Below are 27,077 nucleotides of genomic sequence, written 5' to 3'. Positions count from 1 at the left end.
AAGGTTAGAGAATATATAGGCCCATGCTTTGACGAACATGGATGCAGATTTTCCGTCGAAAATTGCATGGTGTGTGGTTACTCCAATGCAAAAGCCAGAGTTTGGGAACACAGTGACTTGAACCGCCAACAGAGATGCTTTATCATGGGAATTAGCCAATTGGGGTGCTAAATGGTGGCGTTGTGATGCTTCACAGAGATGGGAGCAAAGGTGGTCGAAGTTTTGGTCGGACTCAGCAACAATGAAAGAAACAGTGTCGCCGGGGAGATAGTTGATGATGGGTTTGGGAGAGTGAGAGGGCCATGTGAGAGTTCCAGATAAAGGGAGGAAGTGTTGGAGAGTGAGGGAAAAAGAATGTTTGAGAGAGGGAAGAAGAGAGTGAAGGAATGAAGAGGTTTGGTGTGGGGAGTGATAGAAGAAGAGACATTGAACAGGTGGAAATCGAATCCATAAGAGATCGAAGAAGGTTAATGGAAGAGAGGTTGGAACAAGGGTGGAAATGGTTGGTTCCTGAAGTGGTGCCACCGAACAAATTTGGATAACTTTGAGAGATGCTGTTGACGCAGCTTGAGTCATGGTTCTGAAGAATGAAGAAGCAGTGGTGCAGTTGGAAAGGAAGTGAAGGTTATGTAGTCATGTTATGGATGACATTTATTGGTGCTGGAAGTCCCACGTGCTTAAAATTTCCCTGCTGGTCAAATAGCAATGAAGTCCCACATTGCTTAAAATTTACGGTCAAATTGTAATGAATAATGATTTAATTACATTTATATTCATTTAACACGTATATTACAAGAGAGTAAAAGAATTATAAAATAATGAATTTTTATATTTACTGTGACGGCTAACTTGTCATATACCTAATTTGTATTAAGAAATCATTTATAAAAATGTTGAATTATTACTATGAATTATTGTGACGGCTAACTCACTGCAATATATTTATAACACTTCCCCACTAATATTATTAGATCATTTATGAAAATGTTGAATTTGTTATTCATATACTTTTTAAGTTATTTCATGGTTAACTACTTCAAGATTTCAGAAGAATTGAAGGTGTGTTCGGATTGGAGGAGATGGTTTCCGGGAGAGTGATGGGATGGATTTTGAGATAATTCTTTGTGTTTATTTGAATAGATTTGGAAGTAATTAAGGGTGGATTTAGAGATAAAATTTATGAGAATTAATGTAAAATTTGATTGATGTGACAAATAAAAAATTATTTAATTGATAGAAATTAAAGATTACTAAAATGTTCATGATTATTAAAGTAATATAAAATTATAATTGTTAATGTTATATTTAATTGTAAAAAAGTTTATAAAGAATAAAAAATTAATATTAATTATTAAAATTAATTTTAAAAATGTAAAAATTAATAATTTAGTAAAATAAATTTATTTTAAATTTAATAATTTTTGTAATTTAATTTACTACGTATGATTTGTAATATAATTTAATATTTTTTAATATAATATTAAATGATGTTAAATATTTATATATTAGAATCTAAATTTAGAAGCAATTTAATAATTCAAATCAAATGGAATTTATAGGTTATAATAATCAATTACAAAATAGAAAAATAATAATTCATATTTAAGAATAAAAGAAAAAGTAGAAAAAAAATATAAAATTGTTACTGAAACATAGGTACTGCATTATGCATTTTCTTTCTTCCACACGTGAGAAACAGACGTAATGTTGTTGCTGATATGTTATCATTCCTTTTCGGAATTTTCCCTAATTCTCACAAATCACAATACTTTCTGTACATTGCTTGGTAAGGCATGAGTAAAGAGGAGATTTTGAATATAGAAGTGCGTTCTTTCCTCTCTTTCAACAATATAAAGTCCTCACTTTTTTCAGTTTTTGTCTGTTTATATTTTCAAGTTTTTTAGTTGTTTTTTGTGTTTGCTTTTCTTTTTCTTTTTTTTATCTTGAGAGTGTCATTTTTTTTTGTATGAAGTGTATGAATCCTCATTTTAATAATTCATCTTATTTATAATCAAATTTCTTTTTATTCTGTGTTAACTCTTGAGATTGTTTAAACATACAGAAATGTGTTGGTGATAGTGGATCTCTGGCCGGAAGCTAAGGTAGCGGGACTCTCCAGCATCATTATCCAGTGAACGTAGTGTTAATATTCCATGCAAGTGAGTGGCTTATATTTTAGGATCGCGATGTTCTAACAACGCCCATTTGACAAAAATTTGACAACATCATGTGTTAGTTTTTAATTGATCGAATTTGATTTTTTTTTTTAACTTTAAAATCTGATTTGGAAATGGTTCAATGTTAGATTCTGAAAATGCCTTTTCCTTCATTTTTTACTTTATCCTCTGTCTCAGGGTCTTCTCTCTCCATTTTAGAGATTTCAAATTTCATTTTAACTTCTTTTCATAGTAGTCTTTTCTCCTTCCTCCATTTTTAGGGTTTCATTCTGATTTCATTTTGTGTGTTCGTTTTGGAAGAAAGGAAAAGATGGAACAAATCTAATTCGTTAGTTTTGTATTTGTTTACCTGATATGATATACTTTATTCATGGTGTTGTTGGTTTGGTTACTGCAGGAAGCCACTGAACTAGGTAAAAAATCAAAAGAATTAAAGAAAGCAGTTAAGGCTCTCCCTTAGGAAGAAAAGGGTGGTTCAAAGAGTAGAAAGTTTCATAAAAATGTGAAGGCAGTCGAAAAAGTAAACAAAATATTGATCATTTATCAGTTTTCTTTACTTTATTATTTGAGTATTTTTGTGGAGAAAATTGTTAGCTTGGGCTTTCCATATGAAATTTGATGTTGGCACCATATACTTTACCGTTGTTGAAGCATTTTGTGAAATTAAAGTGGTTTACTTATAAATCTCACATAATTCTGCAGGAGGTGTTTCAATTAGAAGAAGACGTAAAGCTTCTTGAAGAGATGTATCCTCAAGAGGAAAAGGTCCATGATCAAATTTCTATTTATTTATTTTTTTAATTTTCAAGTATAATTAATGTGTAATGTTTTTCCCTCTAACTAAGCCTGCATGAATATAGGCTGAGACAATATGGGCACTAACAATTCTTGGTTATCTGGCAAAACTTGTTTTCGGAATTTTAGGGTAAGTTATAAAGTTTGTGGTTGAAGTATGATCCTTCTGAACTGTTGAACATTTTTAGCAAGTGTTATGTTTCTTATCTATTTGAAAACTGTTAACGGGTTGATTGTTTTCATGGTGTGGATCATTCATATATGTAATTGATCCACCACTTTCTCCTTTCCTGAATCAAGTTTTCATCAAGCTAGATGATGTATGGGGTACGTTGGAAACGTCTGGCTATTTTCTTTCTTTTAGTTATTATTTATACTAGAATAAATACATTATAATATTTATTCAGTTAATCTAGATGATATATGTAATTTGTTATTTTATCAGGTCTTCTCGGCACTGCTGCATTTGCTTTTTTCTGCTTCTACCTTCTCCTTGTTGTGATTACCGGTGCCATGGTGCTTGGAGTGAGACTAGTTTTTATTACTATACATCACATGAAGTAATTTAAGTGTTATAGATTTATATTTCATTCTACATTTTGGTAGTTTGGTAAAGGATTAGTGTCAGAATAAGTGAAGAGAAATTTAACAGGGTGTTTTAAGCTTTAACTACCATATGACGGTAATATATAAATATGTGAAAGGTATATGTTAAATTAAATTCTGATGGGTTATGATATAGGGGGGTTTATTAGGGAGAGATTATATATGTGACATGAGTCTTAACAGACATAAGGCATTTGACACCACTTTTAACTCCGTCTTCTTATTTCATGGAGTTTGATTATAATGTTATTTACATTTTGCTTAATGGAATCTATAATCTTTGCAATCACAGTATGATGGCAATTGTTTTTCTTTCATAGTTCTACCTTCTCAGTTTATGCTTTTGTTCTTGAGATTGGTCAATTCTCCAATCGAATACTTTTTCTTGCACCAGGGAGGTATATGCATCATTTGGAGGACTTCAGTTGATGCTGAGAGGACATGCATCTCATTGTGTTAAGTTTGCAGTTGATTAGAACTTGTTCTTACTAATAAGGAAGATTGGAAGTTGAAATTGATGATGGTGTGGCCTGAAAAAGAAAGGCACTCTAACATTATGTTTTTACTCTATTTTTTCTATATTGGATAAAGTAATTTGCATGAACTATGTTTATGATGTTTCTCCAAAGTTAGTTTTTTGGCATATTAAATATGTGTTTGAGATGATTGCAAAATTATATTATTTCAATAATTAATTATTCATATAATTGATCCTAATCAGAGTAAGTTTTTATTTGTGTAAACATTTGATTAATATAGAATTTTGTGCATATAATTATATGAATGAACTTTCATAAGTTTTACATGGGTGGATCGAAATAATCATATTTCTAAAATTTCACAATACATAAATGAATATTGATTTTGATTTTTTAAAATATATTTAAAAAGTTAATATACTAATATTAATATATTTTAAAAATTCAATAGAAGGATAATAGACTCCTAAAACAATCATAACTTCTTTATGTGCTGACGCTTTTAATGGGTTTTTCTAACTTTTACTCTTAAATTATAAAATTGAAAAGATAAGAAAAAAAATTATTGACTAAATTAATAAGGTTTTATTTTATTTTTATTGATTTTGGTATGCATGATTTTATTTAAATTATTATGAATATTTTTGTTATTATAAATCATTATTAGTCAAGATTTTTTAGGTAAATATCATGTCGGTTGTTTTACATATTAGGACCAAGCAAAAACTAGGGAGCGTCTCTACAAAAGCATGGGAGCAACGTTGAACTTTTAATACAAATTTCTGTTTTTCCACTGTTAAGCGATTACTGTAATTGATTACACAGGCACATAAGTGCCAATCTAACTCTTCCTCATAGCAACACTTGTATGAAATACTAACCAACCATGTTTATACTAAAGCAACAGGTCCTTGGTCATGAAAATCAACCTTTTAATTCAATATCCTTCAAAAAATCTCACAAACTTAGGATTTAATCCTAGAGCATGGGAGGGATCGGCCAATCCCAAAACTGAAATGACAGAACAATCACTATTTAAATTATATTATAAATGAAATAAAATTTTATATTCTTTCAGCTGATTACTACATATTTCATTTTCAACTAAAACAACTAGTGGTAAATGAACATTAAAGATAACAAAACTAAACCAAAAATCAACATATTTTGCAGCTAGTTGAGTATAAATATTGCAATATCAGTGAAATTAAAATGGCACAATCAAATTGCTCAAAAATCATACAAACTAGCAAAAGTCATCATGCAAACCATGCGAACATATTTCAAGCACTTGTCTTTCATGTGAAACCAAACTAACGTTATATTAAACACTGCTGCATTAAGAAACAACTTACGATTTTGTTAAATATGCATGATCCAGAGTTCTCAATTTTTAGAACCATACCTATCTTGTAGCGTGTATCAAGTTAAATATGCATGGGGTTGTCTCAACTTCTTTGTCCCAAACAAGATTCCAGCTTTTCATCTGCAACAACATAAATAAAAGATTAGGATGAAATAAATGACAAGAAACTTAAATATGTATACAAAGTAGGGGAAAATATACGAGAAGTATAACAAAAGACAAGTGAAAGAACCCAGCTATGTTATATAGAAATAGCAATATCAGAACAACACAAAGTAATCATTATGTATGACAATCGAACAAATATCGAGTGAATTTAGTCACAAGACTGCTAGCATCCTTTGCTCTGAGAAAATGTAACAGAAACCTCCAAAGATTCACGAGGCCAATTACTTAAGCACTACCTATAATGAAATGAATGCAACTATTTATTTATACAGGTGGAAGCTGATTAATCCTATCTACTTAGCTTACTAAGGAAGCTGACAGTTCATCTTGTCTCCTTAATACTCTCAGTCAAGCTTATTCCAGAGACAGCAAATTCCAAATCGTAATATCTCACACATGATAAAAGTTGCACTCGTTATGAGGTTGCAGTAGCATGATGAAAAGAAATAAATAACAAATGATTTCTACGAAGTATAATTAATTAGTCGAAATTATAAACTAAAGTTTCTAAGATGGGTATTTTAAGGTGGAAAGAGCATTTTGGTATGGCCAATCTGACATGGCCTTCGTGATTATCAAGAGGAAATGATTTTCATCCCTTTATTCTCCTTTGTGACGATTATAGTATGATTCAGTGAAATATTATACTACAATTATATATTCTCTCCATTAGAACCGTGACATTCAAATTGATATTGGAAATTCATCATCATTCAAAGTTTTACAAAATCATTAAGTACATGAGAATCATACCATTCGACACTCTTAGCAAGTCTTTAATACAACATAGCATGCATATCACAGAATAAGCAAAATACAACTAGACACAAGCCTGACAGTCATATCACAATAACAACATGGTAAGATTCATATACCCAGACTCAAAGTTTCAAGGTAAACATACAAAATTCTACACTAAGTAAAATAAATAGTTTAGCTCTCCTGCCTTTATTCTCAAGTAGCTCCAACTCATCTACACGGTCTAAGAGATCCCGAAACCTTCAGATCTATTTAGTTTGTCTAGTTTCTATTCCCTGCATACTCACTCTTTTATCTCCCTCTCCCATTCTCCTCCTTTGTTCTTTTTTTTTTATTTCTTTCTTTATGCTCTTCTCATTAAAGGAAGAAATCATTGACAAACCAAAAAACCACATGAACGAAGCGCGATATAGTGTGTGAATAAACAATACCTTTCGATAAAAGATGAAAATCGCTGTTAGACAAAGTCAACACCGCACCCACCAACGAAGAAACAACGGCGAGAGCGAAAAAATGAAACCTTTGACTAATGACTTCGTTGGTGGAACGACAAACGGCGGCACACACGACTTAGTCCACAGAGAAGGGTGCACCCAAGCACGTTTCTTCAACAATGCAAATTTGACAACAATGACCAACTCACATAAAAAAAACAATGAAGGGCAAAACACAACAGTGCCAGCAAGAACCCACCAAAAAATCTCCAACAAACCAAATCCAACAAAACGGCACAGAAAATACCTTTCGATTAACAACGCCCAAATCCAAAAAAATGTCTCTTTTCGGTCACCCCTATCGACCCCTCCTCACAACACTTCAATGCGGACAGACCTCCACAGAATACCTGAAAACAACGACAAACGACAAAACGGTGAACAAAAATCACTTCGGTGGTGGAGAGAGATTAAGAGAGAAAGGTTAGATAGCTTTGAATGACTTTTGTTTCGTTAGGACTGTGAGAGAGAGAGAGACAGAGCGTATGCCGACACATTCAAAGGCCTTGCTCCACAAAATACCTACAAACAACTACCAACAATAAACGGTGAAGGAAGACCACTTCGGTGGCCGAAGAGAGATTGAGATAGAAACGGGGGATTTCGCTTCGTAAGGGCTGTGAGAGAGAGAAACATAGCGTTTCGTAAGAGATGAACATCAGTTTTTCAGAAATTTGGTTCTTCCAAAAACACCCTTCAAAAGACATTTTAAACAATTTATAAATTATTTTTTATAACAAATGATAGAACGACACATGTCGTTGTTAAATTGCTGTCAAAATCCCGTTGTTGAAGAAACATTTTCCTATATTTTATGTTTTATGGCAACTAAGAATTATTTATAACAAAAAGGACATTTCGACAAAACATCATTCATCCTTCTAAATTTTTGTACATTTGGTGACTGAACAGTACACCAATCTCACATTTCTCTTCCGTTCATTCTTGCAATTAAGTAAAAATGAACACGTTTTTTTATAATTCATCGCTCACCAATTATTGTGAATAGAAAATTCATCGCAAGTGAATACAGCATAAACGTCTCTTTATTAGATCAAAATAAGTCACTTATTTCATCAAAATCTCTTTCGATCAGATAAGTAAAATGTGGGAGTAATTGGATTGATGAAAATTTCAAGAAAGTGATGATCTCGACAGTTTAAAACAATATAATTGCTTCACGATAGGTTTTTTCTATTTCTGTTTTGACAGTTCAAAACAATATACTTTCTTCACTATAGGTTTTTGCTTTTTCTGTTTTTTTCAGCACTTAGAAAAGGATGGAAATCTTACATAATACAATAATTTTTATTATAATTACTTTTAATATTTGACTCATACAATATTATTTTTACATCACAAAGAATTTCAAATAATATACCTAAATTATTGTTATATTTAAATACATAACAGAATAATAAAATAAAATGGATATTGTAATTAAAATTTATTTTTATTATTATAAATTATTTTTTTAACTTTTTTTATTAATACTTATTTTTATTATTAATAGTAATATCATTATATAAATTTATTTTAATATTAATATTATAAATATATAATTTAAATTTTATTTAAATTTTTATTATTTTATTGTATAAACTTATATTACTTTTAATTTTTATTATATAAATTCTTTTTTTAATATTACTATTCTTATATAAATTTATGTTTTTATTATTATTTTGTAATTTATTTTATTTTTGTAACACCCCAAATTAGGAATCACATGTAAAAAAAATATTCATTTTTATTAAAAAAAATTCTGATACCATAAAAAAAATAATTTGAAACTGATTACATAAACATTTGTGCTAAATAATAATGAATCTATATACAAATAGAAACATTATACTAAATCCTCTCGGCCAAGTTTTTTTTTAAGAAAATAACGTTTTGAAATTCCAAAGATCGTTCTTCACTAGTTTCGCTTTCTGCTCTCATAACACCATATGCACCAACCTCTATAACCTTAGATGGAAACCACAACTAAAAATATAAGGATGAAATAATAGAATAAAATTCATAACAACATATAAAACTATCAAATAATATTTCAATTCTTCATACCCCTATAATAAAACAATATTAACCTAAAAGTTATTTTTATAGAAACAACTATCACCACTAATCACTATATTTCATTTGTACTATGGTCACTCAACCTATTTCCTTACCAAAAGGAAAATCATATTTTAACACCAATTTTTTGACATCATTTTAACACTGCACACGTGTCAAAGTATGGTTGGACGATTTCAAATTTAAAAAAAAAAAACTTTGGTTTTTCTCTTCCAAATATGTCCTTGCTTCAACTTTTTTAATTTGAAATCTTCCAATCACATTTTGACACGTGTGCAGTGTCAAAATGGTGTCAAAAATTGGTGTTAAAATATCATTTTCCTTACCAAAACAGGACCTACTATCAAAGCAGGACTTTCATGATCCTATTTATCAAAATAGGATTTGTCCATCCAACAAGATTCTCCTATTTATCAAAATAGAGTCCACTTACGGACTTCTGCAAGTACACCACAAGAGTATAAAAAGATAATACAGGAAATATTGTGATCGTAATTCAACACCATGGATATCCTATAAAAATTTATATCTTACAGCCAGGTCATAACCTTCCATAATAACAAAACCATTTGCCAATGACGACCATTTTAAATAACCAATTGGGTACGAAAATCTTTACATACATTCGTAACATCAAATGCCCCCTACCAATACACTTCACACATAACATACTAATTTATAAGAAAATTGGCATTCACGTGACCCATGACAAGCAAACCCAAAATGTCCGCTTAAGTGGTATTTAATAACCATACACTATACTTTCAAGTCATTTCTTAACAGGTTTTCTCTCGACTACTTCAACTTTCTTCTTTTTTTCAATATTATTGTAATTTCTTACTTTGTTTTGCCTTCGTATCATCTTGTTCATCTTTGTTTATGTACTTATATTATTAGTTTTTGTTTGTTCAGTTTCATTTAAAATTTTATATTTATTTTTATTATATTTTGTGTGTATTTTTTATTTGAAATCTAATTTAACAAACTAACCATATTTTAAAATCCGGTTTAAGAAACTCATTGGATTTCAAAATTCGATTTAGAAACTTTTTTATATTTGAAATTTGGTTTAAGAATCTCATCAAATTTCGAAATTCAATTTGAAAACTCACAAGATTTTGAAATTTCACATGAAGGTTTCTTCCGAATTTTGAAATTAAGTGAACATTTCTTTTAGATTTTGAAATTTGGTGAACACTTCTCTCAGATTTTGAAATTCAATGAACTTTTCTCATATTGAAATTCAATGTTGATTTTTTTTATTTATTACTTAAATCAATTTTGTTTGTTTTGTTTCATTAATTTCTTGATCTCTTATTATTATTATTATTATTATTATTATTATTATTATTATTATTATTATTATTATTATTATTATTATTATTGAAGAAATGAGGTATTTGATGGTGATGTTATGTTATAGGTGATTGTAATCTGAGATGGAATATTATCCTTTAAGTTTGATGGGTTCACAAGTAAATTTTATCTTCATGTCAGATTTATATTTTAAAAATGAAATATGTGATAGAGATTAGACAAATAACTTTACGACTGATCAAATTTTTCTCACACGTGATGAGTTAATTGAGTAGGTTTGAGAGATAGTTTTTTATCTTGGTTTTGTCGTTAGTATTATAAGATTTGATAAAGTTAATGATCAACTTGGGATAAAAACATTTGTATTGTTAGAATGTGAAAGGGGTGAAAAGTATAAAAATATAAATCTAATGTTCATTCTAGTATATCCAATACAAGAAAATGTGAGTGTCCTTTTAAATTAACATGCAAACCAATTTCTAATGAAGATGGGTGGTATTGACGGTAATGTGTGGATATCAAAACCATGATTTGTCACAAACTATAGTTAGTCACCCTTTTGCTAAGAGGTTAAAATCCACAACATAATCATTGCTTAATAATATGACAAAAAGTCAAGTGAAACCTGCAAACATTCTCCTTACTCTTAAAGAAAATAATAAATGTAATGTGACAACAATCAAGTGAGTATATAATGAAAGATAAATTTATAAATGATCATTGAGAGGTTTAAGAACTGAATTACAACAATTGATGACAATGTTAGAACGTGATAAATATATTCACTAGAGTAAATGTGTCACTGAATCTAAGGTGGTAAGTAACTTTTTTGGATTTGTCCTAATGCAGTAATATTGTGAATGCATTTAATATTTTCTTCTTGATGGATAACACATACAAAACCAACAAATATTGGTTGTTATTGCTTGAAATAGTTGGGATCACATCAACAGGGTTTACTTTCTCAGTTGTCTTTGTATTCTTATCAAGTGAACAAAAAATAATTTCACTTGGGCCCTAGAAAGGCTAAGAATATTATTTATGACGTCAATGAAACTGCAATCCATAAATTTAAAACGAAGGGTGCATATAATGTAACATAGAAAAACTCTAGAAGGGAGGAGAGGGGGGATGTAGCATTTTGTACTATGACGAAAGCTATGTTGTGTCTTTTAGAGGCAATTGTGTTATGTATGAATGAGATAGGCAGAATATATGAAGGAAACATTCTTATAATATCTTCATTTTCTAAACATTATTTTTATTTTAATGCAAGCTTTTTGAATAAACATGATGATCTGCACATAAAAGGAGAGCACAACACAACAAACAAAGAAGTACCAAAATGTACATGCTTTAAAACGTTAGACAATCCTAAGTGTTTAGGCATTAACGTGTACTATCGTTTAGGCGTTGTCTGTTTGAGTAACTTATAATGTTTAGGATATATAGCATCTAAGATGTATAACGTTTAGCGTTGTTTCATTTTTATCCTAGAGGGTTTAAACTTTAACAGGCATTATTTCTTTTAGGTGTTATTAGACGTTATTTTCTTATAAACATTATCAAACGCTATTTCGTTTAGACGCTTCTGTTAAACTTCAAAACAAGATTTGCTTAGATGATCTTGTCTTAACACATAAGACTAAAGTTCATCGATATTAAAGGTCTATAAAGCGTGAACCCTTATATTTAGAGCATGTAGACACCTTATACTCCATACATGATAGTTCTTAAGCAAAAAAAGATGTGTGATCTAAGCCTAAATCGGATGTAAGATTTGGATTTGTCCAACAAAGGAGAATACTCATGCTAGATAAATTACATTTGATTTGTCACCCTCACATTATTGATGTTGATGATGTTGTTGATGATGATCATTGTGGGTATAAATGCATCGCTACTTTGTTAGGGATAGGTGAAAAGTCATGAGCCCTTATCCAACATGATTTTGTTAAAGAACTTAGTCAATGGCCTGATGGATATGCAATATTAGTAGGAAGCTATGATCAACTAGAAATACTAAGGAAGTCTTTACTAGTCGACTCACAATTAGAAGCACATGTTGCTATACTTTACACTTTACTTATTATGTCTTACATTTTCCTTTCATAATAATTTGTTTCATTAATTACATGCTAATATGGTGGGGGACTATACTATATATTGGTTTTGCTATTTACAATCGAAATAATGTCATTTTCGTTTGTTTTTCATATCATTAAAATATTATGATCTTTCCACCACGTACTATACCTCCACCTGATGTAAGGTAATATCAATTAATATGTACAGGAGATGCTCATGGATCTCATTTTGTGTAGGTAAAGTAATTATTATTTTGTACCATTATAAAATAAGTTCACTTACAAGAAGGTTTTCATTTACCAATGGTGGACATCATATCATGTATCCATTGTTACTTCGAGGCTTGGACATGATCATCTTTTTATGTTAGTAGGATGCAAACATTTGTAGAGTTGATGGGCGTCATTACCAGTTATGTAAACTTTCATTAGGATTGATATTTGTGTTATGTAAACAGATTATATAAATGAAAATATTAAATACGAATTTGTTTAATTACAAACATTACTTTAAAGTTCAAAACATCGAAATACATAATAAAAACGCTAGCCAGATGATGATGAATGTTTGTCACGTACATTACAACCTCCTCTATTGTTGGGGGCATGTTATTCAGATGTCAAACGAGTTAACTATAATGCCTCATTAGTCTGGTCCCAAGTTATAGTGTCCTTACTCACATCACGAAAATCAGTCATGCTTTGTAATATTGTCATAACACATCTAATAGAACTTTGCAATGATGGTAAGAACAATTAATTAACATTTTTTAATAACATAAACACATAAACATTGTATGGTTACATATCAACAAACCAAATTATGACTCTGATCCCCTACGAACTGGAATGTCATCTAGGAAATGTTGACAAAGTCGAGGTGTGAGACTCGACTAGTCGTCTTCAACAATAAGAATAACATAGGGATGTGATACCCTTTTAAACCACTAAAGGTATCCCTTAACACATGCAGATGGAGAGGATATCGTTGTGACATTCACCAACATGTGCTCAACGAAACGCAACCAACAATTATTAATGGTTGTTATGTCAACCTTTATAATAACATTTGGTGATTGTGGGATAGGCTACTTATACCTAAATTACCTTAACACACGTTCAGGAAGATGTCGGCATGTAGTCACGCCCACTCTGATCCAACTAGAGAACATATTGATTGCCAAATGCGAATGACTAATCCGATGTGATTCATATGGGGCTCAAATCACCCCATCATATGTCAAGGCATCCAATTATGCCATGGCCTCATGTAGGCTCAAAATTTGACTCCCCGTCACAAAACATGCAACTTGAGGTCTACCTTCATCATAACTAGGTAGCAACTGCTTCTTTCTCATTTGAAGAAAGTGTTCATATATGTAACTCTACAAAAAAGTAAAGATATTTCTTAGTAATGAAATAATAAAGGAAATCAAAGAACAAGATATATGTACCAGTAAAAGAGTCATATATCCAACTAATTGCTTTATTTCTTCAAAGCTAGCATCTCTAAGTTGCTCGTACAAGTGGACGAGTGCACCAACTCCCCAAGCATATCTGGCATATGATTGTAGGTTATTAAGACCTCGACAAGTGTACCAAATCATATCAAGCAATAATAACGGTAAGACCAGTATCGTTTCCCAACAAACTCACGACATTAAACAATCATGTGATTACTTAACTAATCAAGACGTTGAAGAACCATATTTGGGTTTTTAATGCAATTACAGAAAAAGTAAATATGCATGCAATTTGATCAATTGAACAAAAGCACTAAGGTGAATGAATGATGTTTTTAATATGAGATGAATATGTTGTTGGGGTTTAGATTTCACCTAGTTTACTCTCATGTATATAAGAATTCATTTTCTTCATTAATGTTAATATTGATTTCTTTGCCGATCACAATGTCTTGTCTCCCTAATAATTAATTCTGCATTACGATTATAAGCTTAAGATAACTAAGCGTTCTATCCCTATGTCTAGGCAATAGTTCCCTTTGGAGAAATTCCCCAGATCTAGATTTCTCTGTATGTGTCCATATCACAGAAACCAATAATCATGCCATGAATGAGTTAAACACAACAATGCATAGAGTATAGAGAAAAAACCCTAACAATTAATGAAAGAAGCATATATAATAATAATCAATTCAAATACATAAGAGTTCACAATGTTACATCATCCCCTAACAACAAATAGAATTTAGTTCCCCATTGTCATGGTGAAACTAGATGTACAATGGAAAAAGAATGAAAGATAAACCGTAAAAACCGAAGAGGAGTGCTCCCACATCCAATTCTACCTCCAAAGGGTCGAAAAGTGTGAATTGCGCTTCTTTTGTCAAAAGATACGAATCCTAGGACGTCCAAGTCCTTAAACAGAGCAGATAAAAAGTCCAAGCCCGTGTCGTCGGTGCTCAACGCCCCAACTTAGGGCGCCTAGGCGTGAATGCGAGAGTAGTTGCGCTCAACGCCCCTAGAAGGGCGCCCAAGAGTAGAACGGCTCAGGAAAGCTGGCGCTCAACGCCCCAGAAAGGGCGCCCAGGCGTGACTGCGAGGCTTCTGCGCTGAGGGCCTCAAAAAGGGGCAGTCAGGCGTCAATGTGAGTCTCTAGCGCTTAGGGCCTCAGAAAAGGGCGCTCAAGCATTCTGTGATCTTCCTTTCTAATGCTTTTCCAGTCCTTTCTGAGTTCCGACTCCTTAGTGCTTCAACTCCTCTTTCAAATCATCCAAATTTCCTACAAAATCAAAGGAATTAGTGATAAACTCATAAAATATAACCTCAACTCTCTTTATTCAAAAAATAACATAAAACAAAGGATTTAAGCAAGTTTCTAAGTCAAAAGGGGTTCATTCAGTATCACAATTAAGTCACAGATAACGGTGAAATCAACCGTTATCATAGGTCTCTAAAGAGCATCAAGTATGATACATAGATAAAGGTGGCGCTCTTTTTCATAGATATTGTGCATCCAACAAGATACAACAAGTTTGTTCGTGTGACATACTTCCATTGTTGGTTCTCACAACAATCGTTATATAGGTATATCAACCAACTAAGTCTAACTTGGGGACCATGACAGTGCCTCAACTCAGATGTAGCCCTCTCGTAGTCCACCCCAATAAGTCCATGAGAGTTTTCAAAGATGCTTCCAAGTCTAGGACCTCATTCGGACATATCATCTAGTGTGACAATCATCTCACAAACAGGGACATGGAAAATGTTTATCTCTCTGCATCTTTAAACGCTAATATCAATCCCTTATCGACGTAATCGTAAGAAATATGAGGCATCAAATGAAAATTCATTACAAAAGTTTGAACAACCAAATGACATGTTCCAAATTTGTTTAATTTTTCCATGGGAGACCAAATTTATCTTCCCTCAGTCTTAAACAAAAAAATTGCATATAAAGTTGAAATAACTCATCAAACATCAAAAGCAATATATATATATATATATATATATATATATATACACACACACACATACAACATGATCAACATAACTCGTCAATAATGATGTATCATGTGGACATCCAAGAAATCCAACTACTTCATGTTCTTGTTGAACAACATTCTCGTGTACTTAACAACATTTTGTTGCTCATCAATAACATCCTCCTACGACTCATCAAGATCAGATGAGGTAATGATGCAACTTCTCCAACTTTACCCAGTTGATCTTTTCTATGAACATATGTCGTAGTCTTCCTTCTACCTTCACTTTGTGTAGAACTCTTACCTCGATATATAAAAACATCTCATATTCTTGCCATTTCTATAACAAACAAATTCAAAACAGATCAAAACCAATACAAATAACGAATAACTATATTTAAAAAGAATAAATAAACAAAACAACAACATAAACACTAAACCATATCAAATAATTAAACCATAAATCATAAACCCTAAAATATAAACAACACAATAAATAAAATTAACAAAGCCATAAACCATTAAAAAATATTAATGTAACAAATAAAAAATTTATATATATATATATATATATATATATATATATATATATATATAAACCTTAATCCTTAAATCCGCAACACACAAAATAAATAAATAAAAAATAACAAAAACAACGAAATTAAAATAATAATTAAATTAAAAATTCTAAAAAAATTTAAGAAAACATTAATCCAATAAAAGAACACACAATAAATAACAATATTTAAAAGTAAATTAAAATAACAATTAAAAAACTATATATATAATTAATTATATGCTTCATTTTTTTAATTATATAATCTTAACTAATTAATTACATTTAAGTAATAATTTCATAACTTATTTTTTAAGTATTAAAATTTATAATTTAAATAAATAAATTACATGTAACTTTTAATAATTTTATAATATTATAAAAGTAAAAAAATTATGCTTTTTAAATATTTAGTAATCCTAGATATCCAATTCTTTTCCTATCTATGTTTAATAACTACGGATTTCAACTAAACTAAACATTTATAAATTAAATATTGTAAATAATGTGTATCTTGTTCTCATGGGACGATATGCTTGAAGGTTCAAGTGACTTCTAAAAAAAGTTGTAATGGTGAAAGAAAGAAAGAAGAATTAGGATTAGGATGAAGAGTGTGAGCAAATAAAAGTAGAGTATAATAAATATACAGAGAAATTTTATTTTATTTTTATCTTAATTAGAAGGTTAAAACAGGGATTTAGAAAATTGTAGAGGTGGAGTAATAAAACTTTGAGTGGCACGAAGAAAGGCCCAATCAAATTGATAGGTATGCGGAGCAGTGTTCATGCATTCGAAACTCGTCACCCAAATAAAAAAAAAAAAAAAAACAGAAAAATCAGTTACTACTAAGCAACGCAGGTTGCGAAGAGAATCGGCAGAAGCAAAGATGAGTGGCGGCAACAGGAGCGGACCCCCAAAGCATCAGAACAAGTACGCATGGAAACCCAACGCTGGACGCAAAATCAACGAAACTGTATGTGATTCAAACCATTCCTTCAATCTTACTTTGTTCCTATCAAATCAATGATCATAGAAAGAACATTTGAATATTATTTTTAATGTTATTACTGTTTATATTCACAGGAAGTTGGAGGAAGGTTCAGACCCCTCTCTGAGATCACAGGGGTGTGTCCCCGTTGCAAGGAACAAATCGAGTGGAAACGTCGTTACGGAAAGTACAAGCCTCTTCTTCAACCCGCTAAATGGTAGTATCATCTATATACTCTCTTTTTCTCTTTGCCCTTTTGAAAAGAAGACTTTTTTTCCCATTTTTTCCATGAATTAGATTCGATTGTTATCTTTTTAGCATTTGGTTGATTAGTTAGTGTACTGGGTTGCAGTCAGAGATGTTCCAAGCGCAATGTTCGACAAGCCTATCATAACTTGTGTTTTGGTTAGTATAACAATTTATTACTTTCTCCTTTTTGTTTTTATTTTTGGGCTTTGGCAGGTGGGTGTTCTTGGTGTGTGTTGAATTGGTTGCGTCTCGTGTTCAGATGGTGTTTGTGAAAAGTGTTCTGAGGTGTATTAAATAATACCCTGACGAAAGTAGTTGAGAACTGAAAATGTGTTTTGCTTGCTCATTCGTTTTACTGTTGGTGTAGGTTGTGCCAAGGAGCATGGTATATGTGCAAAGTGCTGTTGCAGTAGGAAACAAATAGTTGGAAGGTTGTCTTTCTCACATATGATGGAAGATTCAGTTTTTGTTTTTATTTATAACTACATAAGAAAGGCTTTTAAAAACAGAACCTTGATCGCAATGTCAAGGTTTTCAAGTTCATAGGGTCTGCTATTATGACCATATTGGCCACATTTGCTTTCAATTTTCCGCAATCTTGCAGTCAAAACCGCCACCCCAATTTGAAACCTTGGACATATGTTTTGTGCAAAAGGGGCATCAGTTAGCACCTGCTGACCACAACACACTCTAAAGGAAAAGATGAATCTGCGTTTGATGCTTGATTTTGTTTTTTGTAGGGATTTGTCAGAAGTTGAGGCTGAGCAAAAGATGCTTGACGAGGTTCCTTTTTCTATGTCCTTCCCTCCTTTCTGAATGTTATACTTGTTTTTTATGCAAAGTGGAAACTCATATTAATACTGGAATTTTTGTTGCAGGCCATTAAGAATTCTCGGGAGAGAGAAAGGAGAACCCTATTACGTGCTGTAAGATACCAAAACTAAGACCATTCATTTTTTTCACTGCATATTATGCCTCTCTCTTCTCCCTATCACTTTTATTCTAATCGATCTACCTGACAATATTTATAAAACAAACATGACTATATATTATACGTCGTTATGTAACATTTCGTTTGAAAATCATTTCACCAGGTTGAGTTTGTTAAACAACTCTAGTTAATGAAATTTGTTGTAGTACCAACTGTATGTAATTCTCTAAAATTGTTCTATATGCATATGCTCATATAATTTATTTTGAGTTTATATTGGTATTTTAAAGTCATGATTCATTCTTCATTTATGGGAAAGGCCAAAGCTAGTACTTTTATTGTTATACCATGTTTGTCTTTCTATCCTGCTCTGCATACGTGCTATGTTACTGATGATTCTACTTTCTACTCCTGCTATCAGATGAACAAAGGCAAATCTAAGAATTCGAATAGTACCCCATCAGATACTACAGGTAATAAAGTTGGACAACTGTTTCCAAATGCATCACTTGAAGACTATGCCAAACTGAATAGTGTTAAGGTGGGGCATGATGATGGCGAAATTTGTGAAGATGATAGTGAGGGTGAAGTTTGTGAAGATGAAGATGATAACAGTGACAATGAAGATTGTGATGACGATGGTAACATTGACAGTGAAAATTGTGATGAGGATGACAACAAAAATGATGAAAGCATTATCGATCACCCCAATTCCAAAAATGAATGATTCGGTGCACGAGTGTATCAGTTTCCTGTAGAAATTCAAATTACAATATTTATTTCTTTGCAGACTATTTTCGGTGTATCTGTTGCGCATTAGGTGAGAAATGTTGTGTTGAATACAAATTTTGGTAAGTTGTATCTTTATTCTGATCGCCTTATGGGCGTGTGCTTCCTCTTGTTTCATTGTATTTAACTTTTGAAGTGGTCCTCATTATTGATTTTTTGTCCTGACATGTTATGCCGAGCATGATCATCAGTTTATTATAAAGTTATTAACTTCATTTTGAGGTCTACTTATCAAACCAAAAAAACATCTTAATGTTGAGAGCATGGTTATCAAACCCGTGGGCTGACTCGCACACCCATATGAGAATACGAGTCTAGGCAGGGGTCACGAGTTGTATTTGGTTAATTTTAACTTACATAACAGTCATGTATGTTGAACTAAGTTATTTTAGAATTATTGAACTAGTGTTCATTATTTTCATTAATTGTGGTGATGAAATTTTGAATTGGTATGCTTATATATTTATTTCATATGAAGTCGACTTAGTCTACTAGTCGAGTTTACGAAATTTTTATGAATCTTTGTAAATTCTTGAGACTTGAGTATGATATCCTTGGTTAAGAGATGCTAAGTTGCTTTGAGCTATGTTATAAAATTTAAGAGATTATTGAAGTTATTTTTAGCATATTTTGGTAAGTTTTGTAATGGAATCTGTAACTTCTTTCTACAATTTTCTCTCATGCATATTTAGTGCATGAAGGAGTTTTTTATTCAGATGTACCTTTAATATAACGGCAGACTTGATTTTGCCTATTATGCTAATGTTTTAAAAGGGTTATATATATATATATATATATATATATATATATATATATATATATATATAACTTTTTTAATTGATAGGTTACAGGTTATACTCCCAACATTAAGATGTTTTTTAGTCACAGGTTATACTCCCACAACTACACAAGTGATGACATGCCATTGCTGTATTTTCAATTATCTCAAGTGTTTAAGTAATTCTTATGTGAGATTTTGAGCTATAGCTCCTTGGTAGAGGTCATTTTGACATATTGGTAAGAGTTTAACATATAACTAATGACATTCGAGATGCTATGTAGATAAATTAAAAAATTAATGTAAGAAAATTTTCTTAAAATCAAAGTTAATTAAATTATAAATAATCTAAACAAGTTAATATCAAGTTTAATATGTTTTTTAGCATGTTCCATTAAATAAAAAAGTTAAGCTTAAACCACCAATTTTTTAAAAAGTCAAATCCAAATTTGAAGTGCTCAGCTGATTTATCACTACTTGTCTGGAATGGTTCCATTTCCAAATATTCAAAAGTGAGTTTAACTCTTCTAAAGAAGGATGTCACTAGCAGAATAAATTGTATTAAACAAAATTCCTAAATCTATAAATGGCCTATAAAGAAATATTATAAGTTAGTCGAACTACTATTTTTACTAAACACTTTTCTTTAAGTCAAATAAACTTCTTAATTAGTCAAATAGACAATAAGCTAACTGAAATAATATGTTAAACACACTCAAAATTTGCCGTCTAAATAACTAAACCCGAATTTCCTGACGCTGATTTGCCCCTTTTTGGGAAATTATTTTAGAATAAAATAAGTCATATGATAATCACTTAACAAATTTAGCTACCTTTCAATAAGAAAACTCGGATATATCTCAAACACTTCGAAAACTCCAATTCTACTCATATCACAATGACCAGTGATGAGGTGCAAAACAAAATAAAATGAAATGAGAAAACAGTGAAGGCAAACCTGCAGGAAAAAAAAATTTGATTGTAACCATTTTCCTCCTATTGTAATTATCAATAACAATGTTCGAAACATCTAATCCAATTTAGTCTTCGAAAAGAATGGAAAAAAAAAATTATAGTAAAAAAATTTCCATATTTATGTTCCTAACGATTAATTCGTTGAACAATCAATTAGCTCAACTGTCTGCTTAAAGTTTAAAACCTTTTAAGCAGTAAATCTGGTGCATATGTAACTGGTTATGTGGTTAAAAAACTAACTGGTTATGTCCAGCAGCAAAACTCTTGCTCAATTGCCATTGTGATTTTTCCAGTAATGTCCAGCGAAGTATTTGAGACAAAATTCTTGGACAATTCCAAACTAGATCAGTTTACACATCTTCATCCTTTGCACACACGCGCTCTGAGTGAACAAACATTGAAATAATTTCAACATAAGCTAAAATATTTACCTACAGAATAGGTTCTAGGTTACAAGAAGATTAAAAATGTGCCAGACTCTTTTAACAGACAAACCATGAAAGAAACCAAATAACAAGGCTGCGGTATGAAAAAATCTCTTCAAAAAGGGCATAAAATATGCAATGAATGGGACGATAAATCCAGTGTGAAGAAATAAATTATGTCCTTATTACAAATTTTGAGACAGGGTCATCAGAATTGACATTAGTTAGTTCAAAATTCTGACAACTAGAAAAACGTAGATTATTAATACCTCTTCTTTTGTGCAAACCTAATTAAATATGCATCGCTTCATTCCTAAGTGAGAGGACTGATAAAGCTAAAGTATTTAATATAATATGCGTGTCTGGTACATGGATTTTGATTGCTAAATGAGGGAGTCCATAAATTTAAATAAAGATTCAAGGTTTGACTAAAAAATAGAACTAATCACAAGGAAAAAGTCAAATCAGAAAGGTTTAGGATTCTTAAAAGTGGGACTTAAGAATATAACCATCCCTTGTGAAAATTTATCATGATATATTTCCAGTTACAGTTAATTTCAGTAAGCGCACTACTTGCAGCCCAACATGCACCATAGAAAGGTAGGAGATAGACTAAATGTAAAATTGAATCATCTTATTCTGGATAAATATAACTTTAAATGTAAATGCATTACATAATATATGCAGTACCACAAAAAATTACCAAGAGAACTAACTACTCAGCCTGACCATAATTCAGAAATAAGATCAAAGCAAATAAAATTAATAAATCACCAAAACAAGGATAATTAGAGTTAATAAAAAGTAATGGGTTAAGTTCAATATTTAACTACAGTCTACAAACCAGAATAAACAAACAGGATTGTAAACACAGGAAGTAATTAGAGTTAATGAAAATTAATGGGTTCATTTCAATATTTAACAACAGTCTACACCAAACCAGAATAAACAAACAGGATTGTAAAGATAGGGAGAAATCAGAGAGCACGACTTACTCAGATATTCATAAGCCAGAATCATTGAAGTGCCCCACGCTGACATGCTGAAAAACCTTGGACCTAATCCTCTATATAAACCTTTCCAACCATCTTCAAGAATCAAATCTTTAACAACTTGTTTTACAGAGATTTTCTTTTCAAGTCCAGTCACCTATAGTGCAAGCCATTGAGTGAGGAGAGTTTTTTAGTACACAGCGACAGATTAAATAAATATGATTGAGATTCAATCACAATATTATACAATCAAAATACAAGCATTAACATCTACACTGCAGTAATGACCAAATGGTGCAGAGAACTTGTGCAATAGAAAGAAATGTGTTCAACAAGGTTATGGATACCTGTAACCGTGTTTTGATTGTATCCAACGGGGTTGTAATAGAGGACGCAGTAGCACCAGCAATGATCCCTCCAGTAGCCTGAACTAACATAATCTTTAGTAGACTAGGAGTGCCTTCCTCACCGGAGTTATCCCCCAAGATTCTGCCAAAGCAATCAGTGATAAGGATCATTAAAAATCAGATATGATGTGTTTTACCTTGGAATGCAGAAACAACATATTAGTATGATGTGTTTTATGAATTCATTACACTGTAAATGGTAAAATTCACCAATCTAAAGTAGCTTAAAAAAATATAAGCTCACTTTGGTTTATGCTTTTGTTTTTGGATAGGTTCTCTAAGTCCTGTAGAAATCAACTATTCAAACTTATATACATTGATCTGACCAGCATAACATCAAACTTCAAGGATCTTTAACATATTTTTTGCAGTTTTACCATGTCCTTGTAATACAACAAATCTACACATCTTTAACTTGAATGAGCTAATTTTAAAATCACTGCTTTCATTGTAAGCAACCTGTACACAGATGATAAATCGGAACCAAACTGATTGATACATTGCAAACATTTACAGGTTCTTTCGATACACAGATGATAAATCGGAACCAAACTGATTGATAGATTGCAAACATTTACAGGTTCTTTCATTGTAAGCAACCTGTACACAGATGATAAATCGGAACCAAACTGATTGATAGATTGCAAACATTTACAGGTTCTTTCGATACACTCTTATTTTTAATAGCATAGTAACCTTGTGGTGTTGGTTAAATATAAAAAAGAAGAAAATGACAGAATTAAAATATACGAATTTCAAAAGATTTTCAGTTTTTCTAACCATTTGATAAACAACATATTATAAAGGAAAAGGTAATATGAGCAATGAAAGAGCTTTAAGACTCCAGAACAAGCATTACCATGTCTCACCTCCATAAGTAATGCTTACTTGAGCCATAGCTTGCCCACCACACAGCACTAGATGGTACATAAGTCATGACAGATAGACCAAATCCTCTATATAATCCCCTAATGCCATCAGACCTTAACACCTTACGAGCAACATCCAAACCCCCCGTATATTGCGTATGGCCTGAGTATCCTTGCACCATCAACTTTTGGCTAACCTTAATATCATTCCAAAGGTAATTAGCATATGAAAATTGATACAGTTATACTACTATTTAGGTAAGAATGCAGAAAAGGAGATAATGGAAATCAAGAATAACAAGCTATTAAATTAATATGCAGTATTGTGAAGAGATGAAACTTAAGTAGATAAAGAAATATGGAAAGCACCTCTAAGAAAGAAATCGTCTATGATAAACATTACTTATCTAAACCTGTCATTAACACCCTTTAAAAGAATCACAATATACATGGAAAAAAAAGATAGAACACCATAGTATGCTGATAAAACACATTACTAGAAAACCTTTCTTTCAAACCTTAAAATTTCTGATACATGAGTTTATGGAACTAACCAAGTTGGAGTTTGACTATAAAAAATTGTACAAAATAGTTTAAATTTAAAAACGTATCTAATAGAACTTATAAAGCCATATGAAAAAATAAGTACAAAAATACTTCTAGAGCTAAAATAAAATTGAATTGCAACAGATATGTCAAGAACTCCACTGTATATATTCAATTCAATACTTTGCAAAGTTAAAAACATAAAAAACTGTTGGCCAGGTTGCAATGTCAAAATAACCAACTTACAAAAGATGTATTCGAATGTACCACAACATACAAATGTGTTAGCATAGCATCATATACAGACAGACATCAGTGAGTCCAAAAGAGTATATTTTTTTAAGTACAAAACGACAGACACTTGTGCACAGCGGTTGAGGTTGGGTGAATTAGATTACTATACCACATCAATTGGAACAAACATAGCTTGTGCCAAAAGTGATGATGTCATGCCTGCTAGTCCATTTGATATGGCAGTCTGGGTGGTATCAGATAGTCTAAATGGCTCCAGCATCCTGAGGGAAGCCACCTTTGTGGTCTCCAAGGCAGTAAGAAATATGATTCTGGTAGGAATTGTACCAGTCATAACTGTAAGAAACCCTTTATACAAACCACGGATGCCATCCGTTTTAAGTAATCCTTTCACAACAGATAATGCACTTCTCTCCAGAGTATCCTTTGAAGCAACCTGCAGCCTAGTTTTCACAACAGAAACCGGGTAGAGTGCTACTGTAACACCTGTAAAGAGTCCTGCTCCCACGACATAGAACTTCTTTTTATCTAGCCTACAAAAATAAGTGGGACTTATTAAATATATAGAGCTTCAAGACATTAAATTCATTATCCATAAAACATATTCCAGACCAGCCAATTCAAATGTCTAGAATAAACAACCGACTTCTTCCTACAGTTATTACCCACTGTCCCTACTAGCCCCCACCAAATTATTTGCGTAATTCTTAAAGTATTGAGTACTTGTCAGTTTGGTCTCCCGCGTAATATTTTTTTGTGAAATTTAAGGATCGATTTGAAGGATTGTTTAATATTAGGAGGCCTACTTGACATGATTTCCTATACTTTCAGGACTACTCACAAAATCCCTTTGCAAGGTAAGGTTTGCTTGCGTTTATGTACTCCATTTAGTCATATATCTAAAAGACGTGAAATCTCAAACACAAAGAGAGTAAAAGTTTAGATATGAAATTGGTGATTTACTCAGCGCATATTAAGAAACACTGGTGCAAGATTCATTGAGCTCTGAATAGGAAAATGAAGCAACAATACAAGCATAGAGACACAACCTAGAATCTTGAATCAAGAATCTTGTTAGTTGAAATATCTTCTAATCGAGCAAACATAAACAGTTAACACTACATTTCTGCTTGTAAGCCTTACTTCAAACAGTTATTAGTGCAAATCATGTATATTTCTTGAATTCATTTTTAGTTCATTATCTTTAATTGTTCATGCGATGGTTGCAATTCACACTGTAAAAGAACTAATAAAAGCGTGAAATAGCAAGAAATGGAGAAAGTGAGAAAACCTGTCCCAATTAACATCCGAAGAGGCCATTGCTTCAGCGGAGAAGAGAATCGTTCATGAGTAGCTCAGTGCTGCAGATTTCGAATATGGAAGAGACGCAAAACTGAGGAAGAAGAGCAAACGCAAGGAACTTTGTATCATTTATAGAGAATATGCCAACTTCTGTTTCTTTCCTATTTATTTATTTTTTTGTTTTAAAAATTCACTTTTAATTTTTATATCTTTGTTATTGATTTGTCAAACATGTGTATTGATGCACCCTCTCTAAGAAAAACTTCAATCTATCATAATTTTTATAAAATAATTTATACATATATTGATAATATATAAAAATTATTAGGTAACAAAATATATGAAAACAGAAATCGAGTAATAAAAATATTGATAATTAATGGATAAATTGTTTAGTTAAATTAAAATTAAAAGAGTACCGAAATACAGAAAATAGTAAGGCCAAAATGTTCAATAGCATAGCAATTAAAACACATAATAACATTTCTATTAAAATTATGTGTGACTAAAAATATAAAAAGAATATGGAGTTTGGGCGTGCACAAAAATCTTTTAACCACATGTAAGTCAATATTTGATTGTCTTTTTTTTTTTTTTAGTTTTGTTAATATATTACTTATTCTATTTATCCTTTAGGTTTAAACCTTTTAGTTGTTTCTATTTATGTGGGGTTTTCTTATTTTGATTTCCTTGTTATTAGAATCCTCAATTGAGTCGTTAAGTGTTAATTTGAATTAATTGAACACATATCATTAAATTTATGAGGTTAAGTTTTTGCACATGTAGGAGAATGACGTGTTACTTTTTTAAGACGTGACATTCTTTAAGCGGTATATGTGGAATATATAATTAAAAAAATATTCTGAAAATTGAAACCCAAATTAGGGTTCACCTTCTGTTTTGTCGTTTTCTCTTTCTTCACCACCGACTTCACTTCCTCTACCTCCTCCTCGCGCCGCCACTTCCTTTCGCCTTCGGCCTCAGCGGTGGCGTCCACCGCGCCTGCTTTGAGCGGGAAGTTAAGGATGACCTTTGAGCCGCAGAGCCTGAAGGCAGTATGGTCGTAGGCCTTGGCGGTCTCGATGGCAGTGTCGAAGGTTCAAATTTGATTTTCCTAGAAGCCACACTACTTTATTCAAGATTTTTTTTGAGTTTCCAAGATGTGGGTTTTCTTTATCAGCTTCAAGTGAAACTAATGACAGGGAAAAGGGGAAGAATGTGGATATTGAAGATTTTACAAATG

The 27,077-nt window shown here is 31.6% G+C and overlaps 3 protein-coding genes across 7 annotated transcripts in view; 1 reads left to right on the top strand and 2 right to left on the bottom strand.

Annotated features, from left to right (window-relative positions):
* LOC106779288 (phenolic glucoside malonyltransferase 1-like) overlaps positions 1 to 615 on the bottom strand; it is a 1,677-nt gene extending 1,062 nt beyond the window's left edge. Inside the window, exon 1 of the mRNA XM_022776539.1 lies at positions 1 to 615. Coding sequence (XP_022632260.1) covers positions 1 to 576 — 576 coding nt within the window. The 5' untranslated portion in view covers positions 577 to 615.
* A 15,170-nt stretch (positions 616 to 15,785) lies between these two features.
* On the bottom strand, positions 15,786 to 25,972 carry LOC106779302 (solute carrier family 25 member 44). 5 transcript variants are annotated; one of them, XR_002666360.1, is made up of 7 exons: positions 25,824 to 25,972; positions 24,684 to 25,065; positions 23,735 to 23,931; positions 22,806 to 22,947; positions 22,462 to 22,615; positions 21,282 to 21,423; positions 15,790 to 16,115 (listed from the first exon to the last, which is right to left on the bottom strand). XR_002666360.1 is itself a non-coding variant. In XM_022776540.1 (6 exons), exons 1-6 carry the CDS (start codon positions 25,850 to 25,852, stop codon positions 16,099 to 16,101), a joined length of 921 nt encoding a protein of 306 aa, XP_022632261.1. In that variant the 5' UTR covers positions 25,853 to 25,972; the 3' UTR covers positions 15,786 to 16,098. The 5 variants fall into 5 exon arrangements, 3 of the variants coding, with proteins under 3 accessions (XP_022632261.1, XP_014522876.1, XP_022632262.1); XR_002666361.1 differs by lacking the exon at positions 15,790 to 16,115 and adding an exon at positions 20,784 to 21,024; XM_022776540.1 differs by lacking the exon at positions 21,282 to 21,423 and having other exon boundaries at positions 15,786 to 16,115.
* LOC106779296 (uncharacterized protein C9orf85 homolog) lies at positions 17,149 to 19,490 on the top strand. Its single transcript, XM_014667377.2, has 7 exons — positions 17,149 to 17,304; positions 17,415 to 17,536; positions 17,672 to 17,724; positions 17,936 to 17,999; positions 18,309 to 18,351; positions 18,447 to 18,494; positions 18,921 to 19,490. The coding sequence occupies exons 1-7, from the start codon at positions 17,218 to 17,220 to the stop codon at positions 19,224 to 19,226; spliced, it is 723 nt and encodes a 240-aa protein (XP_014522863.1). The 5' UTR covers positions 17,149 to 17,217; the 3' UTR covers positions 19,227 to 19,490.
* Positions 25,973 to 27,077: the final 1,105 nt, after the last annotated feature.

This window comes from Vigna radiata, unplaced genomic scaffold (assembly GCF_000741045.1).
Source record: "Vigna radiata var. radiata cultivar VC1973A unplaced genomic scaffold, Vradiata_ver6 scaffold_190, whole genome shotgun sequence".
Classification (NCBI taxonomy): Eukaryota; Viridiplantae; Streptophyta; class Magnoliopsida; order Fabales; family Fabaceae; genus Vigna; species Vigna radiata.
The sequence above is the reverse complement of the archived record's forward strand: the minus strand, read 5'-3'. Positions and strand labels throughout refer to the sequence as shown.

Excerpts from the sequence above, each read along its gene's own strand:
- LOC106779296 (XM_014667377.2), top strand. The coding sequence starts at position 17,218 with ATGAGTGGCGGCAACAGGAGCGGACCCCCAAAGCATCAGAACAAGTAC. Across the intron at positions 17,537-17,671 it reads CTTCTTCAACCCGCTAAATG|TCAGAGATGTTCCAAGCGCA; the intron begins GTAGTATCATCT and ends ACTGGGTTGCAG. Across the intron at positions 18,000-18,308 it reads AGGAAACAAATAGTTGGAAG|GGATTTGTCAGAAGTTGAGG; the intron begins GTTGTCTTTCTC and ends TGTTTTTTGTAG.
- LOC106779302 (XM_014667390.2), bottom strand. The coding sequence starts at position 25,852 with ATGGCCTCTTCGGATGTTAATTGGGACAG. Across the intron at positions 25,066-25,823 it reads TCGGATGTTAATTGGGACAG|GCTAGATAAAAAGAAGTTCT; the intron begins GTTTTCTCACTT and ends TTATTTTTGTAG. Across the intron at positions 21,424-22,461 it reads TCTGGCTTATGAATATCTGA|AGCGCGTGTGTGCAAAGGAT; the intron begins GTAAGTCGTGCT and ends TTGTTCACTCAG.